The following is a 12,899-nucleotide window of genomic DNA, read 5'->3' as shown; positions in this document are numbered from 1 at the left end:
ATCTACTTCAAATTTAAAACATTTACTGATCCAAGTTAGTGAAAGCATAGATTCATTTCAGCGAATGAATTCCTAATGTCGATACCTTTATATTATTTGTCTGGTATTGCGTAGCTTAGACTCCGAGTCTCCAAGAATTCGTCAAATATACAGACCTGATAGATTTTTTAAGAGTAGCATGGCAATCACGAGGCAGTCGCTTATCTCCCTCAGCGGCCCAGTTTCAATCGTTTAGACGATTCCAGCACATCTACCTTGATATCATCGTTTATTGTGTCATCATAATTGATAGATTTACCTGATGGCCTGAAGCAATCCCTCTGAAGAAGATAACAGCAAAAATCGTAACCACTGCTTTTTACGAAGGCTAGGGGGGTCTAGATTTGGAGTACCTTCATTCAGTAACTACAGACCAGAAAAAACAGTTTGAAGTAATCTTTCTGTCTCTCACTAAATTTCTTGGTACCAGACGAGTGCGAACTTCTCCTTATCACTATCAGTGGAATGGCTGTGTGGAACGATGGCATAGAACCTTAAAAGCAGGTCTGATGACACACATAGATAGCGATCATTGTGTTGAACATTTACCAGCTCTTCTTCTTGGATTTAGGGCAACCATGCGGGACGACTCAAATTAAAGTATTGTAGAAGCCGAATGTGGACAAACGATCCACCTACCGGGTGAATTTCTCATACATCTGGTAACCCCAAACTACGAGAAACAGTACAGGAACTCAAGCAGTTCATGGAAGACCTTCGTTCTGAATCATTCAGGGAATGTAGGAAGAATATTTTAGTCCATGAGTTGCTAAATACCCCTGTTTTTAAGAGACGATAAAGTAATAAAGCCCTCGTCAGCTCCATTCTCAGAACCATATCCAGTGCTGAACTGTATAGGGAAACTTTGTACATTAAAGCTGTCAAATAGAGATGACATAGATTCAATTCCAGAAGAAATACAGAAGAGTAAGCCAGTCATGGAGTTCTCTACAATGAAGAAGACATAGTCTACTTCAACGAAAATTCCAATTGTGACCGGGTATGGAAGTATAATTAAGCCCGGTGTACGCTTCCTTGACGCGGTTATTGGAGGTAGAGTGATGTAATAGCACTGCTACTTTCTGACTACTAAGCAATCACCACCTCCTCTATATTCGAATTCTAGATAATTTTATAATTATAGTGAAGGAGGCCTAATAATTTAGTTACTCTTTGGAGACAGCTGAGATAGAAAGTTGTGGTAATGTGAATTATATGTGTATGTTATAAGTATCTGAGAAACAGTATAGAGGGGTGATAAACTTTGTTTTAAAATTTCAACCAGGAAACGGCCCAAAAACAAAACAAAAGTTAATACTGGCAGCTTTGATGAAGAAGCCATTCGTAGATTAGTGTTTTATTTTCATATAAATGATAAAAAAAAACTACCGTCTTTGAGGAACATGTTACAAAAATAAGGAAAAAATCATAAATTAATTTCAGTAGAAATAAAGATACATTACGTAAAGTAATAAATTTAAAAATAGGTTGTTTTTTTCTGAACACAATGATTAAGAAATCTCAAAAATGGCTTTTTGGATGGTACTGCGTTCTTAAATGGAAGTCGGGACAGAGTTGTCAATATACATGGCTTTAATGTATTTGCCAACAAAGTAAAAAGAGAATCACTAAGAAGTTCCTCGAGTTCGTCACCTACCGACAAACTTATCTTAGAAGCACTATTACCTTTTTTTAGTTTATAATATATATAAGAAACCAAGGTAATATACTTTATATTTCACTCTCTGGACCAGGACCAATTCATCTAAAAAAGAATGGGAATATTTGGCAGAAGTCAGAACTAACCTCTACATAGATTTAAAAAAAAAAAAAATAATAATAAGGAAATATTTATTGTCTTGATGCATTAAAAAAACAAATTTTCTAAAGTTACTTCCAACATTGTATGAAATCAGACCTAAAATATCCCGTAGCTAAAATTTCAATAAATAAAAAGTAAGATGGCATGTTTTACATGTTGGCATTGTTTATATTAATTAATTTCATCATACTAATGAAGTCATATGTGAATTGGTAACTATATAAACCACTTATCGTAAATGATATTTTGCTTATTAATGTTTTTTAAGTTGACAGCAGCGGGCATACCCAACGAAAGACAGGAGATATCTGGTTCACCTCGGGCAGCAATCGAGACAAGAATAGAAGAAGTTCCTTTCATTGTATCTATTCAGGCCAAAGTTACTGCCACTGATTGTCCAGGAAGTGTAAATACTTGTGAAGCATGGCAACACATATGCACAGGGATTATAGTCAGTGAACATCACGTAATAACTGGAGCTCCCTGTTTCTTTAAAACGTGTGAGTTTTTTATCAATAAGCTTAATAGTTTCAGGTTAGAAGAAAAGATTCATCCAGTTTGTTTTCAGTTCATAAGTGTCACATATCGGTGACAGGTTAATAAAAAAATCATTTGTATTCCCAACAAATCATGAATATAATAGTTTTTTTGTATTTTTTTTTTTTTACATGAAAACTTTAAATGAATTCCTTGATGTACAATAATATATGGATATTATTTTATTTACCAAATAATGAACAACCAGCGCTCTTCAACGCAATTCGACTCCTCTATCCAGTCCCAGACCACGAAGGTACTCCCTTCTGACCTTTACACACTAGCTTTCCATAGATCTGCTTTATTTCAAGTTTCCACAAATCAAGCCAATTATATGGTCGTTAAACATGTTATATTGTAAGGCATTTGTTCCATTATGTACGGTTTATTTGAATATGCAAGTATGTTTCATTTTACTTTTCATATGGGTTTTTATTGTTTTTTACTTTCCATATTTCAAGAAGACTATTTATTAGGGTTTAGTATTCTTGAGTGCTCTGGCTGTAATACAAACGACGAGATGTTTATTATAGCTATATTGAGAATTCAGATTCCTCCACAAAATAAAATCAACTATATCAGACCGGGTTCGAATTCTGTCACTTTACTTCGATGTTTTTCATTACCCTGCTGATATGTTTCTAAAACAAAAAATTAAGTTTTAACAAACCAGCATCGTTCGGTCTATTAATTATTTAGGGCACGAATTCAGTAATATTATATTTTCATAGAGTAGAAAAATCTTTTATAACATTAAAATATCTTATAAACTATCAACTTATCATGTAGCAGTAATAAACTGATTAAATCATTAAATAGTCATGAGAAGATGATCGTTCGTATAGAACCCAACAAAGTTCTTATGAAAAAAAAAAAACATTTTTTGAACTCAAAAGATGGAGTAGTTCTGATTTTTTGTTAAATCGTTTGGGTATGGATTGGCACTAAAAATCTAAATTTGAGACCTTGGAAGACGACCGGACATTTATTTTATTCAAGAATAAATGTAACATTTCCGTCAATTTCATTCGATGCTTAATATTTTGAAAAGTATTTCAAGAAAAATATCATAAATATTTCGTTTCAAGTAGAGCAAATTTACTAAAATTGGGGCCCTAATTGATCTCAGTACCTTCAACATTATTCAAGCTACAATTTCTCCCAAAACATTTATTCTATATAAAATGAAATGACTGCATTAAAAATCAAAACATTATATTTACAAAACATATTATATTACGTGTATTGTAATATTTTACATTTATAGTAAAATTAAACTAAAAGTGTTGACTGTTGCCATGAACAGTAAAAAGTAATGCAAGAAAATAACAAAACATAAACATTATGAAAAATATTAGTTCACTTGGATAATAAAAGGAAAATATTAAAGGGGGTTGCGTGGACAGAAGAAAGAAAACAAAGACATGCAGAGATAATTAGGGGGAAATGGAAGTAAAGGAAAAACAAAAACAAGAGAGAAGCCCATTACTTTTATATTCGCGTGGTCTCTTAAGGTTGTTCCGTGAAAGAAAAAAAGAAAAGAGAAAAAGGTAAATATTATTATGAACAACTTTATAATTGTGTCTTTTTCTGATGGGATCCATTTTTAAATTATTAATTATTAAACATAATGATGGTGGAAAATTATTCATAGAACCTCATTAAACCCACAGTGTAAAAAATAAAACCATGTAAGAATAAAATTTTTTATATTAATTTCACTTTCAAACAATTTTTTTTACATAATTTATATTTTATTGACGTTTCGTTCTTTTTTTTTTAACTTTGGCCACATTTTAAACTTCTTTTCCTTACTTCTTCACCCCAGTCGTAATATTAAAATCCTTTGGCATTATAAATACAACTCTGTGGAAGTATTAGTTGACATATTCTTTTTGGTTTTTTTTATATGCAATATATTAATTAACATTACACTTAAAAATCATATATAAAAACATAATTACTTTTAAACAATTTGTTTAACAATATGTTTGTTTGTTTTTTTTCTTCGTTTTTGGTAAAATTAAAAATAAAAACTCGAACTTCTAAACTCCAGAGTTGTCTGTGGTTATCAAATTTCTTTTTCTTTTTTTCCGTGTCTTTTCACTCTCACACACAGTTCATATAGAGACTAGTGTGTCTTTAGTGCACTTCGTTGGACATTTTATTCAACTATCTACGTTAGTGAAATGAAGGACAGGCAGTTTATATTTGTTTATTAATGTAGTGGGAGTTTATATTAATAGTTATATTATAACTTAAATTTTTTGTGACACTATGTAATTTATTGTATTATTTTGGTTTTCAGATATTGAAATTGCTTCTAAAAGCTTTTTTCTATAGCAATTTTTTTTTTAAACAGGATATCAACTTTGAAATCACTAAAACACTTTGCAAATCAAAATTGTGTCTTTTTTCGACGTGGTGCTGTACTAACGCTGTTTTTTTAATTGTTTTAAATCTTAAATTGTTGTGTTTAGGGTTACATTTGTTCTTAGTTATTAGAATGTCGATAAATCCTATCTCTTCATAACATACTCCAGGACAGTTTATTTTATATACCACTCCTGTATTTTTATCTTTGTCAATTTTCTTTTTCATGTTGTTATACAAATTACCAATTTCGTTTTTTAGTCAGCATCCAAACGAAGTAACATTTCCAATAGAAAAAAATATGTTTTGTTCTAATATTATCTATGTTCTAAATATTCCTCGATTCAAATAGGAATAAAGCTAAATATTTAAAATTGAAAAAGTTTGAAAATATAAATTTTTGATAATTTCATTAATAGTAAAATTGAGAATAATCGATATAATTTGTATTTATTTTAATTTTTGTGTTATGTTATTTTCGATGTAATAAACATTTTGTAGTCAGATGTGATTTTATTTTTAAATAAATCTCATTATAGTAAAATTTAGATATATGTATTCAAGATTTAATATAAAAAATCAAATAATTTCAAAATCATTTAAATTGATTCTATGTAATTCAATAGAATCAATTTAATTTAAATACATTTGATCTAACTGAATATAAATAGAGAAAAGATAGATCGATAACATAATAATTTTGTTATTATTAAATTGAAAATAAAAAAGATCATTATTAAATTAATTTAATTTATATCCATGTGTTACCAGCTTAAGTATTCTTATATTAATTACCTTATTACTAATTTTTATATTATATAATTTACATACCTCTGTATCCCCATTCATTTGGAATATTGTCTTTCTTATTCATTTATATTTATTGTATCCCATTATTTTAAGTTTATTTCTTCTTTGTTTTTCTATTCATGTAAATTTAATTTTTTAATATTTCTTCTCCCCCTCTGTTATGTATATTATCATTTATGGTTTACCTAATTTTAATATTTTCTACACTGTTTACATCAAAATTATTTTCAAATGTGATGTACTTAACTGCCATCCCCACTCCTCCCAATACAAACGGTTCACTCTGACTTCCTTTAAAACAGGTAGTAATTCTGTCTCGTTCATTTTCTTCCCTTTTTTCTTGATTTTATTCTAATCCCTTTTCATCTCTTAATCTCGTACTTTCTTTAATATTTCTTCTCTTTATATGTTACTATTACCATTTTCATTTATTCTTTATGACCTTTATTTTTTCTTATTTAAATTTTTTACGTTTCATTGTATACCCTTGTAATTTTCCGCTTACTTTTTTTTAGCCCTGCAACGTGGTGCGAAACGTTGGCTTAAATAAAAATAGTACAATATATTACTATTTGAGTTTAATTTGACCACACCTGGACCAAAGTCCATTTATTATTAAATTAAACATATTTTTAAAGAAAAAATAACACAGTAAAAATTGGCGACCCTGCTAGGATTGTCCAAACAACCTTCATAATGAAATTAAAATAGAAGTATTGTTAATTAATTAATTGAATATATTTTTATGAAAATAAAAAATTGAACTATGTTTTAAATAAAATAAAAAATATGCAGTTCGGTAGTGAACATTCAATGATTGGTCTATTTCAATATCCTTCTCCTTATTTTTTAATATCTATTCTAAATTAGTTCAAAGTAAGTGAAATCGTAGTGCTACATTTTGGTTGGATACTGCCCAGCTATCTGACTCCTTTTTTCCAAGTCGAAATCCGATTGATTTTGGATTATTCGAATTATTATTATATTATAATTAAAATCACCATTTTATTGAATCTTACTGATTGAATAATATGATCCAAGGGTTATAGAAAGAAAACAGTTCGTTGCTCAGGACTACTCATAAAAACGTCAATAAGTTATCCTTTTTTTGCCTACTACCAGGTCATTTCCAGCATATGAGGAGGTTTTCTTACCGGTTGCCAACCTATTCTAGCCTGGGTGGAAAGGTATAGACTCGTTGGTTCGCCAAGAAATTAATTTCATCAGCTGATCCGAATCTATGCCGCTTCAGACTAGAGGCTACTAAGGTGATTCCTTAGCACTCTTGGTCACTACGATCTCAATAGTCCATCTTCGGCTCCACCACTATATGTGCTAGCTGGAACTTCTTGACTTCCCTAGTTTAATTTTGTTTTTACCTGAACGTAAATAAACAAAAAAAAAAACACTTTAATTAATATACTTTATTAAGAAAAATAAGTTATCCCATGTTCAATACATAATGCCTTGGTGGAGGTATATAATTAATTAGTTCTGACTCCAATTGAAGATGTAAGGTACATCTGAAGGCCTCGATAATGCATGTTCATAGGATAGGATGGTTTAGTGGATCAGAAGATACTATTATAATAATACATTCAACAATATTACAGCGTAAAACATAGTTGTTAAATTTGTATGATTAAAGTACTTACAAAAAATAGGGATATTTCAATATACGATATTTGTCTAATCCTAGTAGTTACAGTTTTAGCTGGTAAATCTAGTTCATATTATAACGGTCAAACTGCGTTTGGAGCGGTGACGGGTGATAGTATCGGTGGTGGTACAGTGTTATCATACTAATCTTAAGTTCTTACAGATTTCGCACAAATACTGCCTTATCCTAATTTCTTGACCTTCATTTTATTTTAAAAACATCTCTATCTTATACCGGGCATGTAAATTATTTTCATTTAATATGGTTGTTTGCGTTGATGATTACGGTACTGCAAGTTTTAAGTGTTAGATTAGAAGTACTTATGTAAGTATTACATGTATCCCGAAAATGAATTATATGAATAAAAGAACTAATTATTTACTTGTTAATAATATGATAACTGTTACAGCAAAAGATGGTGTAAAGAAAGAACGTGATCCCCACAATATATTGGTAATGGCTGGTAGTGACAGGAGAGATAGTGGGCGTAGGATGGCTGTCAGTCACTTTTGCTACCACAAAAACTACGGCACTAATTCCAGTTCAGACAGCTATGGGCTTATCTTCCTCCATGATAATTTTAAATTTGGCACTAAAGTGAAAGTAGCAAAGACTCCTAAGGGACGCTTCAAAGACTCCTCTAAGGAGTTAAGTGGAATGATTCATGAACATAGGCTTGGCTTTGTTTACGGTTGGGATATGAAGAAAGGTAGTGATAACAAGCAACTATTAATGATACAGATACGGCTTGGAGCAATCACGATATGCGATACTTCTGAAATCCGTACGTATTAATAATACCTGCACCACTTTTTCGAATTTTAAATGTATTAAAATCTGACTTCTTAAATTATTTGTTGAATAGTAGAATCATCATGATATGAATATGACCATAACCCTGACCATCTTCTTATACTTAAGTTTTACATATATCATGTATATACATCATGATATGAGTTTGATATCTTAAAAACTATTAGGTATGTAACCTTTTGTAAGGCCTCCAAATGAAACTTGTTAAATTCATTTTAAAGTGATTTATGTTGATCTTTTCGAAGGAGTTACAGTTTTCATTGTATTTGCCGAAAAAACATAATAAAAAAGCCGAATACAGAGCTCTTTAAAAGTTACAGATGCAGCTATGACAGTATTTACTGTCACACTTGGTCTGGCGTGATAGTTAATAGCACAAGTAATGTCAGTGGACTAACAGTCACGTTAACTATCACGTTTAACTGTCATGACAGAGAACTTTTAGAGAATGTAATGACGATAGGCGGTAAAACAAAAACAACTCATATATTATAAGTGACCATTGGTTGGTTAAGTTAATACGCTTTCATCAGCCTGGCATCAAAATCCACTTGGACCTTGCACTCATTTCGCATCTCATTTCTTGCAGAAATGATTGTTCCCTTTCAGGTCATTGTGGGCATCGTTAACAAAGAAATATAAGTAAGAGATAAATATGGTTTATATATTATTAAAAAAAAAATACTATACACCACTAATTTTATATTTTGATGGAATATTATTTACTAAATATACTATTACTTATAAAATTAATTAGTATTCATTTGTCTGCAACATTTTATGGCCTTTTCCCAATCTTCAGGATTAAATTAACTTTTGTTTCTTTGTTAATCACATCTATTTAATACATTTTGCCACATTTTTTAAATAAATTCACTATAATCCCTTACAGAAAGGGTTAAGTACATGGTTAAACTGTAATCCAGAAAACATTGAATAAAAAATAAATAAAATAAAAAGAAAGAATTAATTTTACAAGTAATAATATAAACATTGCTAGTTCATAAAACGTGTACGGTAGAAACATGGGCGTACCCGGGAAAGGGGAGTAGCTTCCCCAAAAGAAATGAAATAATTATTAATTTAATAAAAATTAATTTTTTTTCCAGGTAAATACTAATTTTAATAACTAATAAAGCACTGCGACATTTATATATATTTCTCTTAAAATTTCGTGCTGAAATGTCACAACCTGATTGACTATGGCTTGCATCCTCCTAGTTCTGATACTGGGTACGCCCTTAGGTGGATGTAAACATTCTATGTATGTCATATAAGTAATTTATAATTCTTAACATGATTAGTTTTTAATTGCTTCAGATGGAATCAATGCGAGCCAACATTTTTGTGGCAGAGCGACAGTACCTGATAATCTGGCGGACATTGGTAGTCCTTTCGTGATCGATAAGGTAGTTTGGGGTTACTTCGTAACCTCTGGAGATGGAGTCCAACCGTCAACTCTATTTTCTAGAATGGACGCAACTTTAGGCTGGAAGGCGATCGTGTTGGCCTCATCACAACCTAGCATCATGTGTCATTCTTTTGTTTTTTTACGTTATAATATAATATTATTTTTTTTCCTCCAAGTGATACATAGAATATATAACATGTAAATATTTCCTATATTAAAATTTTTATTACATCCGTGTAATTGCTCATCGATTAATATTTTAATATTATATGTAATTTACTTGTAGTAAGTCTTATACCAAGGTTTAATTACAATTTAAAACATTAAGAATTTTATTCATTTTTTTTTTCTTTAGCCTTCAGCATTCTGCTCATATTGGGAAATTAACGTCTATATTTTACTATTATTTCATCTGTTTTGTTTATACTTTCATCTACCTTCCGCTAACCCTTTGATGTTATTATTTCCGCTTGTTTATGTTACTTTCACTTTTATTTCTCTACCTATACTCAATTAATTTTGTTCTGGCCTCCTCGCAGCGGTAAGACTGAGAATTTCTCTCACTAGTGCACTCCTAATGTGAAGATTTCTCTAATTTGAGCATTTAGCTTAAGGTATCTAGGACCTCCTGCGTTTCTTATTTTAAATCAGGAGGCAAGAAGACCTAAGTTCTTTTACGAAATCTGGATTCTTCAACCCTAAAGGTAGAGCTACAATTTACAATGTCACTTTCAAGTTGCATAGTAAAGATTTTTGTCATCATCACATTCAATTATATAAAAAAAAAAATAGTACAAATTGTCTAACATGAGGTAAATGCTCACGGGACACCTCTTTGGGGACAAAAAAGTAGAACACTCCAGCCGAGTTAAGTAGGAGGGTGTGAGAGGCAAAAGCAAAAGCGAAGCAAAAATGAAGCCAACAAAAAAATAAGAGAAGGCTTTCTCGGATGGTCAGTAATCTACAAGGTATGAAGAGCAACCAGGAAAAATACATACATACAAATATATAAATTCTTATTATATATAATAAGAGAAATAGGACCGACACCAGGCTGATTCTGTATTTGACAGTAAAAACAAAAAATAACTAATATTTCTAGTTAACATACTTTTGGAAAGGAAGAAAAGAAAAGAATGTTTACTTAAGTTACTATTCGAGTTAGATAATTGTTACATTTATATTGTTAGAGACGTCTGATTAACATAACATATAGTTCGTTAAATATAACCGTTTTCGTTTGGTTGTTCATGAGCTTTATCATTTTAACAATTATTTGTAATACATTTTTGGGCAAAAAAATTAGTAAAACGATTTCACTACAGTGTACTGGTGTAAATTGCGAGATCGGAACTAAGACCCACATGGAGAAATTACTCAAGTTACAATATTACCAAGTTGGTTTGTATTTTGATGTTAAACAACGAACTGAGGGCTCACTACCAGTGATGCGGCGAGAGGGATGCGTGGGATCTTTTGGGCTCTGCTCTACCCCTCACACGTGGGGATAACATAAATATTGTATATGTGAGTGTAAATGTGACTAGAGATTATATTAGTTTGTTTTTCATACACATAGTTTGAATATGTTCATTTTCTTTATCCTTCTATTTGTATATATTTTAAGAGACATTTTATTTATATATATGTACTTTTTTCTTTATTATTTTTTTTTTTTTATTACTTCATTTATTTATTTATTTTATTTTATTTTAGTATGAATGTGATCATTCACCACTATTACCTATTGCCCACAATAGTGTGGCAGATAATATAATATCTATCAATTTCCATGGTTGTGAGGAAGTAACGGAAAATCCATAATATCTTAATATACTAACAGTCTTAATATCTCAAAAATCACCAGACTACATATAGTCTGTATAGTGCACTTTTTATCATAATAAAAAGTCATAACTTTTTAAAAAGCCTACTAGAACATTCTTTTTTTCAGTAATGCTGAAGTTTATTTATTAATTAATTAGGTGTCTAGTTAGAAGACTAATTAGCAACAACTTATTTTAAAATGTAGATCCTGGGCCTGTTGCTAGGCGACACCTTAGTACCTGTTTGACATCCCTTAGCAATGTTTCTCTATATATGTTTCTTTTCAAGTAAGGAAAAAATTGTAACGAAAATAATACAAATAAAAATAAATGTAATGGAATTAAATATTAATACTAAGTAAATACTATTTACAACTTAATTATTAAACATGACTTTAAAAGTAATATTTGCAACAAATTTAAGTACAATGCTGCAATTGATTTGAATGGCCAGGTTTTTTTTTTTTTTTAATTCTTTTCTTGTTCCTGTGCATAACTCAAAACTACCTACTTTATTCCAGAAAAACACAAAAAAAGATAAATATAATTAGTACCACTTTGAAGTTACCTAAAATATAATAATAAAGAATGAGAATAAAATTATTTTCCTAAATGTTCTAAGCTACGAAAACGTTTACACTTTAAGAAAGCTGAAAATATTTCAATTTAAAATCGAATTGAGTAAATGTATGTTTTGATTACTTCATAATAAGAATTTTTTAAAAATATTTTATTGCCCTCCACAATATGGGGCAATTGACAACATACTAAAGCATACCTACAGCTACATATAATAGTATACCTACATACGAGCGTCAGCTTGAGTTTACATAAGAACAAATGTACAGCTGGCTTTCATCACAACTCAGTTGTACGCTTCACAACACTGGTTCATGGTAAACTTACAAACTAAAGGGCTAGAGGACTTTCAACTAAACGGCTCATGGTTTGCAATGTGATATAGCTTAGTGAGTTCTGACTTTGAAATAATGATTATAACTACTAATGACGCGTAAGTTAATTGCAAAAATATGATGTAACCTACTCCCCAAGGTTTGTCGAAATCAACCAGGGTTGTGAGAAAACAGATGGAGACGCTCACGTATCCCAACAATTGGTTGCTAACCAGGCAGCAACAAATGATCTAGCAAAACCTAGGAGGTTACAGACGGATTCGTTGGGAATGTTCGTATTTTCAATCGAACTAATTTTTCTACCACTTACATTCTTCAGAATTGGTGGTTTTCAAACTTTCCAGGGTTGTGATGCTACAAATATGTGACAGACATATTTTATAATGTAAAATCTAACCGGTGGAAATAAATCCATATTCCTTAAAGTACTTAATAAATCCGAAACCAATTTTTCTTACTCTCTTTCCATGTCGTTGGTAGGAGTATTCAAATATGTAATAGTTAACCCTGAGACACTCCATGGTTGTGAGAAAATCGAACTTTGAGAATTTTTATTAGCTGTTATTGTAATAAAACAACTATTCCTAATGAGTGAGTTTGTAGTACTGTCCTCTCCAATAAAGAAATTTTTTATATCCGTGCATTAATAGTAAAGACCTACAATCAGCCAAGGACACAAATTTTACATTGAAGA

The 12,899-nt window shown here is 30.5% G+C and overlaps 1 protein-coding gene across 1 annotated transcript; it reads left to right on the top strand.

Moving 5' to 3' along the window:
- Nucleotides 1–1,284: 1,284 nt before the first annotated feature.
- On the top strand, nt 1,285–9,696 carry LOC136795271 (uncharacterized). The gene is made up of 3 exons (XM_067045262.1): nt 1,285–2,361; nt 7,651–8,025; nt 9,375–9,696. The coding sequence occupies exons 1-3, from the start codon at nt 2,100–2,102 to the stop codon at nt 9,665–9,667; spliced, it is 930 nt and encodes a 309-aa protein (XP_066901363.1). The 5' UTR covers nt 1,285–2,099; the 3' UTR covers nt 9,668–9,696.
- Nucleotides 9,697–12,899: the final 3,203 nt, after the last annotated feature.

The sequence above is a fragment of the Halyomorpha halys genome, unplaced genomic scaffold (genome assembly GCF_000696795.3).
Source record: "Halyomorpha halys isolate HHAL.00 unplaced genomic scaffold, Hhal_1.1 Scaffold1558.1, whole genome shotgun sequence".
NCBI lineage: Eukaryota > Metazoa > Arthropoda > Insecta > Hemiptera > Pentatomidae > Halyomorpha > Halyomorpha halys.
This window is presented reverse-complemented; position numbering and strand designations above follow the sequence as displayed.